The sequence below is a fragment of the Triticum dicoccoides genome, chromosome 1B (assembly GCF_002162155.2).
Source record: "Triticum dicoccoides isolate Atlit2015 ecotype Zavitan chromosome 1B, WEW_v2.0, whole genome shotgun sequence".
Classification (NCBI taxonomy): domain Eukaryota; kingdom Viridiplantae; phylum Streptophyta; class Magnoliopsida; order Poales; family Poaceae; genus Triticum; species Triticum dicoccoides.
In genome coordinates, this window is record NC_041381.1 from 703,197,866 (window position 1) to 703,205,768 (window position 7,903).

The following is a 7,903-nucleotide window of genomic DNA, read 5'->3' on the forward strand; positions in this document are numbered from 1 at the left end:
GGACCTTCAGGGGTCATTTAGTAAAAATAATACCACGAAGGCGGTGAACGTGGCACAGTCATAACCCACCAAGACATGGAGGAACTACTGCCTCCGTATCAAAATATAAGACATAAATATAAGGTAGTATATTATAGGTAGAGATGAATAATTTGTGGAGATGAAGAATTCTCCACCGCTTCATGGAGAATTTGTAGGTCCTGCATGGACATGTTTTAGATAATAGACGAGTGATGTCGAAATTCAACCTTACACAATTGCGGTAGATGTTAAATAGCAGAGACCCAATTCCTTGCGCAATTTGTTCGAGTACTGTATTCTACTCAATTAGTTACTCCCTCCGTTCGAAATTACTTGTCGCGAAAATGGATGTATCTAGAACTTAAATACGTCTAGATACATCCATTTCTGCGACAAGTAAATCCGAACGGAGGGAGTAGTAGATAAGAGATATAATTACATGATACAATGTAGCAGAGACCAGATTCCTTGCACAATTTGTTCGAGTACTGTATATTCTACTCAATTAGTTAATAGACAAGAGATATAATTACATGATACCATGTCACACAATATCACAAATTAAAGATAGCATCATCTTTGGTTCTCAATTATTGGTGGTGCCTTCTCTGGTTGTTGATGTCCTCAAGCCGCATTGTGGGCAATTATTGGTGGTGTCCTCTTCTCTGGGCAGTTTTGGACTAACCGCATAAGCAACCAGCATAAAGCCTAACGTCATCTTGGCAGCTAACTCAAACACACCCCGAATCCTCATTGCGTAACGCCTTGTACGCCTGCATGTGGAAAGAGGTAAGATCATATATATCAACTCCTATTGTCAAACAAACAGAAACTTAAGGAAGAAATAGATGTAGTTTTGTATCCTACAGAGGGTCGGGTTCTTGACTGGCTTGTACAGAGGGACTAGTGGTGGGAATCTTCCCCCGCTTGTATAAGGCATCATACAGCTCCTCCACCTTTTGATTCCTCATCTTCTGCTTCATCTCATGAGCATCCTGGATTGATACACACAAATAAAGATCAGTGTGCTTCCTTCATATCATTGATTATTAAATAAGCACTGATTACGACTGTTAAATAATTAAGAAGGACACTATACTAACTGTCAATTAGGTGAGGTTCAATATATATACATAATACATATATGCAATGTATGCTTGATTTGGTTGCTAATAAAGAGATCTGTTAAATGAGTTACTTGAAATCAGTTAACCTGGATGGATCATTGCTAGGAATTCAAGATCCTGCAATTGCGCTAATCCATCAGTTCTACAGTGCAGGTGCTTAGGAAATGAAGCATTGACTAGTAGGAAGTGCAGCAAGCAGAAGAGGGGATGATTCAATATATCAAAACAGCAAACATCAAACCTTTTGTGTTGCAATTAATAGTTTGCTAAAGGCATGAGTAAACAGTCATTATGCTCGAATCAATCAGGACAATATGGTTGCTTAATGATCATGCTCGGTTCAGGTCAGGTTAAACAATTATGATGATGCCAATTGATCTAGTTCTTGTTTCTAGCTAAGTAAGTACTCCTTCCGTTTCTTTTTTACTTCGCATATAAGATTTGTTTGAAATAAAACATACTCCCTTCAGTCCATATTACTTATCGCTCAAACGGATGAGTGGTATGGATGGACGGGAGTAGAAAAAATATCAACATTCACAATACCAAATCAATATCACTAGTACTATGCCATTATTTTTTCATATTGTATAATAATTTTAGTATTGTAAATGTTGATGTCTTCAAATATAAATTTAGAAAAATTTACACTATATGCAAAGTAAAGAGAAACGGCGGATGTAAAGGGAGCTTAATAGTTGCCATCCTTGATGTCGGGAGAGAAAAGATACCTCGCTGAAGAACCTTCTTGGCACGAGTTGGCCGCGTCGCTCCTCCGCGGCCGCCGCCAGCGTTTTACCGAGCCTCCTCGCCAGGCATCGAACCGCTGCCATGGATCCTCGCCGGTCTGCAAATAATTAGGCTCCCCAATCACGAATCACCGCCGCCGGCTCCCCGATCTAGGGATTTCGGTTAGCGTACCTTGCGGATAGATCTGGGCGCTCCTTCCTCAGGCGGCTAGGGTTCCTCGTTTGCCTTCTTTCCGCCTCCGCCGGCGAGGTGTGGGCTGGGGATTTGGGGCTAGTTTCTTTTTTCTTTGCGCCAACTTATTATAATCTCGCGAGCAGGCCCAGCCCAACTTCCTTTCGGATGTCGGAACTAGTGCACGTACCACAATCGGTTTCCTAATAAAATAAAACAAAAGAAAACGTGCGACACTCGGTGTCATATCTTTGTACGACGCAGATCATGGAGGATTTTTTTTTCTTTTCAAAACACTAATTTTTTCTATCGAGAAAAAAATGTTTTCTGTCTTTAGAATTTTCCCTTTAGAGAAACATATATACTCCCTCCGTTCCTAAATACTTGTCTTTCTAGAGATTTCAACAAGTGACTACATATGGCGTAAAATGAGTGAATCTACACTTTAAAATATGTCTACATACATCCGTATGTTGAGTCCATTTGAAATGCCTAAAAAGACAAGTATTTGGGAACGGAGGGAGTAATAAGCATGCATGTGTATCGTGTGATTTTTTTTTATCATTCATCCTAAAAAGAAACATATCAAAAAATGAACAAAAATATGTGCAAGGCAATAGAGATGTTTAACAATTGTGGAAATAATCACAGCCCCATGTAAAAATTAAGATCACAACTTGCAAAATTAAATGTGTGCAAAAAAAAAACCTAAACTTGCCAAGATAATAAAAATGTACATATTAACTTCTACTCCCTCCATTTCTAAATACTCCCTCCGTCCCAAAATAAGTGTCTCAACTTTGTACTAGCTCTAATACAAATTTGTACTAAGCTCAAGACACTTATTTTGGGACGGAGGGAGTATAAGACATAGTTGTTTCCAGAATGTACATATGTACATAGTATCTTCCAAAAACTGAATATAATGCCCCTGTCTTTAGAATTTCCCCTTTAGAGAAATATATATAATAAGCATGCATGTGTATCGTGTGATTCACATTTTTTTTAGAAACAGAGTGATTGATGGCTATGAACTGCTGGTTCATTTGGCTACTACGGTGCTACCTCAGACTTTCTTTTCTTTCTCTTCGTTGAGGTGCAGAGCAATCGGAGTCCTATGCGCCATCGTTTCTTGTGCATCCCTCAACAATCAACAACGATAGGTCATTTGTCCCTTTCACCTAAAGGATAATTTAAGACTTTCACCTAATTAAAGACGATTCACCTCTGTCACCAGCATATGAAAGACCAATGAGCTGAAGATCGAGTGCCACAGGCATAGGAGTTTCAAGTGATAATTCTATTTCCAGTAAACTGAGGAAATAAACTAATAAAGGAGAAGCTAATGCCATGTGTGCTCAACCAGCGTATGAAAGACCAATGTGGTACGGGAGGGTATCATATGAAAGACCAATGTAGTACATGAGGGTATCTTAATATGAGAATTGTTGTACAGAGGTGAACCTTAGGACAGTTTAACGGAGAAACACATGTCTGTGATAATTAGTGCTGGTTAAGACATCGAGAGATGCAACTCTCTTTTGTTTTCAGGATATATGACCCTTCGTGTTGTATTCCGATTTCTTCTCACCCGACATCCTCGCAAACCATGATTGAACACTTCTCCTTTTAGGATCGGCTGTTGGATTACGTGTGATATTTGCACTACCATCCATAGTTTTAGACCGCATTATCCCAAGAAAATGATGTGCAAATTCAACTATACACCATGTGAAGCAGTCAAAATTGCAAGAGCTAGCCCTTTTTAGGTTTTCTACGATAAGTAGGAAACAGAGTATGAAATCTGCATTTTATCATTTCGTTTGGGTAACTCTACGAAGAGCTTTCCAAGTTCCAGGTTGATCAATGTGCGGATAGAGCCCAACTCTGGTACCTCAAGAATACGAAATTCGACTAAGACTGGAAGAAATCCCAAGACACGGATTTGCCAAGTTTGAATAAAAGATAAATAAAGTTAAAGTGCTATTCCAGTCAAGTATGTTCAGTTCATGTCTAGGATGGGTCATCTGTCTTCACTTTGTGTACCATGCTATTTTTTTTTCTGGAAATATGCAACTTGTATTTCCATGGAGCCAATATATACATGTACATGTGCATTGTAAGTCGGGGAACACGAGCAACATAAGGAACATGAAAAGATGAAGTGCTAAGAATGCCTCGGCCAGTAACCGGGAGAGAGGTACCATCAGCAGTAAGAACATGAACAAGAGAATTAAGAGGTCGAGTAGAGGACAGAGTGGATGAATCATGAGTCATATGAAAAGATGCTCCAGTATTAAGAATCCACAGAGATGTACCTGCTTGTGTAGAAGGTGGTCTCACAATGCCAGAAGAGTCAGCAGCAGAACCAGTAGAACCTGTCAATGGAGAACCGAAAGATGGAGCTAGCAGGCTCGAAGTCGCACAATTTCCTACTCGGTCAGGGGCGCAACTGAAGAGGTCGGTGTAGATGCACCCGACAATAGAGAGCCGGAGGCAACCAGCAGGGCACGAAGTCGCGCAATCTCCTCCTCAGTGAAATACACAGACGAAGTAGTCGACGCAGTAGAACCGGTAGAGGAGCGACCACCACCACCTGTGGAAGTGGAAGCCGCTAGATGTGGCGGTGTAACATGACCAGTAGTATCCACAAAGGCCAATGGAGACGAGGCCGTGTGCAGACAAGCACCAAGCGTCAATGTAAGACACATGTGCGAGGTGTAGTGATGGAGCCATATGCACCAGCACTGCCGGTGAAAGTCGCGAGAGGAGTCGGCATAGAGCGACGGCCACCATGTGCAGAGGTCGTGAGAAGAGTCGTCAAGGAGTGACCAACACAACATGCGGGAGACGACGCAGTGGACGATGTCACAGGCTGGCGAGCACCAAGCACCGAGGAAAACGCATATGCGAGACATGATCAGTGTGGGGCACACCTTCCAAAATCAGCGGACAGTGTGGAGAGGAAATTGTACCCGACGACAATATGCTTCCTTTTTTTACCGAAAGGCAACTAGCCACCGGCCGAGCAAATCATATTGGGATCAGTAGGCGGTGGCGGAGCAGATCAGATGACAACAAGTGAAGAAGGCCGTTGTGACCGGATAAGTCTGCCCGACATGTAGACCACACGACGGTTGTGGCGTCCAGGAGAAGCAGCGGCCCGACGCATGCTGAGGAGGCCTTCGGGCGTGGATGCTTCAGGCGGGGGCGTCGGATTGGGACCTGACGTGGACGGATGGGTAAAAGATTCCATCGGATCAGAATAGGAGAGGAAACAGTGGCGGCCTTTCGGAGAGAAGGGAACGGAAACGGCAGCGCACGACGGCATCGGGCACGAGTGGCAGCGGGTGAAAAAAAACTAGGGCTCTAATACCATGTTAGAAAATGTATTTCTATGGGTACAGATGCAAGAAATATGCCAAAACCCCCTTATATAATGAAGAGAATTTCTTATTTGGCCCTTTCTTAAAGTTTGGTTCCTTTTTTGGCCCAACATTCTGTTTTCTCCCCTTTTTGACAGTCAAATTTCATTTTGTTTCCTATGTGACACTTTCATCAGTTTTAGCTATTAACGGTGTTAAGTCAGACCTGAAAAGACTGTTTTACCCCTTATGGTATGTGAACAGATTATTTACATGCAAATACAAAGGTAATGCGATATTTATTTTCATGTTTGACTGAGTAAACAAAAAGGTATTTATATGACTAATAATAATAATATGATGAGTGGAACAGTGACAAACCCATTCAACCTCTACTGTAGCATATAAATTTGTAAACATCAATCTAATGGGGGATTAGTTGGACCACGGCATGCCAATGGGTTATGTCGCATAGTTGTGTTCATGCCTCAAGTGTTTGCACACACGCTCAGGCCATTAAGATACAGATCGGCTGATTGCAAGAAGCCAATAGCACGAGCTTCTGATAACTTCTATCTGTTAGTTCTAATCTTGGTTGCATGCGTTAGTACTAGTCATTAGTCGTGTCATGGTGATGTTGGGTTTGATCTTAGGTTATTGTTAACCGAGAGAAAAAGATGGGAGACAAAGTCTCCTCCCCTAACGATTGTGCTCTGATACAATTGTTAGAAAAAATCCTTAGGGATGAACATGACAGGATCTTAAGCCTAGAATTAGATCACCTAAAACAGATTAACAGAGAAGGAGTTCATGAGATCTTACGGGTATTGTGTAAGGTCTCGTGCCTGCTCGATGCAGGCATAGCGTATTACATGATCTCCAGCAACGAGAAAACGGTGGATGAAACTGAGCGGCAGAAAGGCCACGTAGATGATGGCAGCAAGCCGCCGGCACGACCCTGCGGTGGCCGGCGGTGGAGATGGCCTTCTGATCCCTTCTAGCGCCCTTTTTGAAATTTTATCTTATTGTGAAATTCATATTAAGGCCAGTCTTATGGCATTTCTTAATGATGTGATCATTTCTACTGGGCTGAAGCCACCTCAAGGAGAATGTGATGGTCGCATGGTTCAGTTTTTCCGCACTGCACTATGCGGCATAATAATGTTGCAGCGATGTGCCTATTGGGCAAAACTAAAGTTTTTTTTTGGTTGGTGCATTTCATGCCATTTTATTATGATATGCACCATTGAAAATATGCATAAAGACACAAAATATTATTTATGGAGTCATGATCAATCCCCTAAGAATATTATTATTATTTTTGCTTAGGGTATCTATTTTCGAAAGTACATGTTGTCATTTGTTTGACAACTCTCATTTGCCAAATATTGTTAATTTCTCTTATGAATATTTATGTCCAAATTTTCTTATTTGGAAAATGGTATGATATCCTGACAATAATATTAATGTTGTTTTCACTCCGAGTGTCAAGATTAATGTTTACTCAGTGGAAATGAATTTACATTTATATGTTAATTCTAATGTCATTTTCATTGTATGTCATTGAGAATTTTATTGATAAGTTTAACACTTATGTTTAATATTTATACTATCAATGTCACATTTAGTGTTAAAAGTCATCATTGTGCCTCATAGCACACATGATTATATAATATTGTTGCTTTATGCAAATGTTGGCTATTAGCCGGTGTTCTTGCTGGTCATTATGTGATTTTATATCTCTCTAATCGAAATGGAACCAACGAGAAGTTTTGATTAGCGATTTTCAAGAAAATAATGTAATGGCATATGGTAATATTCCGACCAACGTTGATTATTTTTCATGTGTCATTAATGAGTAAATAAGGTTCTTTATGTTTTTTTCCCAACGGGGATACATATTAGAACAACAATTAAGCATGTCTTTAGTTCATCTTATTACATGGTTAATTCATGTTGATGTTTTTTATTGTGATGGTGATAAAGTTGCATCCACTTTTTCCAGCAATGAACATTAAAAATGATGCCATTTTTTTTGGCGAAGACATGCCTTATGCAAATAGCGTTCCCACATGAAGAGTGGAGATCCTTGCCTTGTGTAAGGAATCTTCCAATGTTTCTGCCACTAATGTTGAAAGTTTTATGTGCCATCATGCACATTACTTATGCAAAGGAGGTTGAAATCAAAACTATTGGATATATTCCACTAGCATTTGGAGATGGCTTAATTCTTCATTGTAGCAATTATGTTGGTTTATGCTCCTCGTTAACTTCATTTTGTCTATGTAACAGATGACATGATTATGATTATGATTAAGTCAGATCCAATTATGTGATGTTATTATCGCCAAGAGGCGAGACTTATGTTTATTTTCGAATTATTACGTGTGTTATGGTACAATCAAGTCATAAGAGAGGTGTTCCTAATGAGACCTGATCGAAATTGTGGTCGTTTTTTAGTAGACCGCA

The 7,903-nt window shown here is 40.3% G+C and overlaps 1 protein-coding gene across 1 annotated transcript; it reads right to left on the reverse strand.

Moving 5' to 3' along the window:
* Nucleotides 1–422: 422 nt before the first annotated feature.
* LOC119314031 lies at nucleotides 423–2,214 on the reverse strand. The gene is made up of 4 exons (XM_037588957.1): nucleotides 2,070–2,214; nucleotides 1,880–1,995; nucleotides 889–1,016; nucleotides 423–794 (listed from the first exon to the last, which is right to left on the reverse strand). Exons 2-4 carry the CDS (start codon nucleotides 1,979–1,981, stop codon nucleotides 608–610), a joined length of 417 nt encoding a protein of 138 aa, XP_037444854.1. The 5' UTR covers nucleotides 1,982–1,995; nucleotides 2,070–2,214; the 3' UTR covers nucleotides 423–607.
* Nucleotides 2,215–7,903: the final 5,689 nt, after the last annotated feature.

What these genes read in the sequence shown, in the direction of transcription:
- LOC119314031 (XM_037588957.1), bottom strand. Translation starts at nt 1,981, where the DNA reads ATGGCAGCGGTTCGATGCCTGGCGAGGAGGCTCGGTAAAACGCTGGCG. An exon ending in CAAGAAGGTTCTTCAGCGAG is followed by an intron (nt 1,017 to 1,879) that starts GTATCTTTTCTC and finishes GTATCAATCCAG; the next exon opens with GATGCTCATGAGATGAAGCA. An exon ending in AGTCAAGAACCCGACCCTCT is followed by an intron (nt 795 to 888) that starts GTAGGATACAAA and finishes TTCCACATGCAG; the next exon opens with GCGTACAAGGCGTTACGCAA.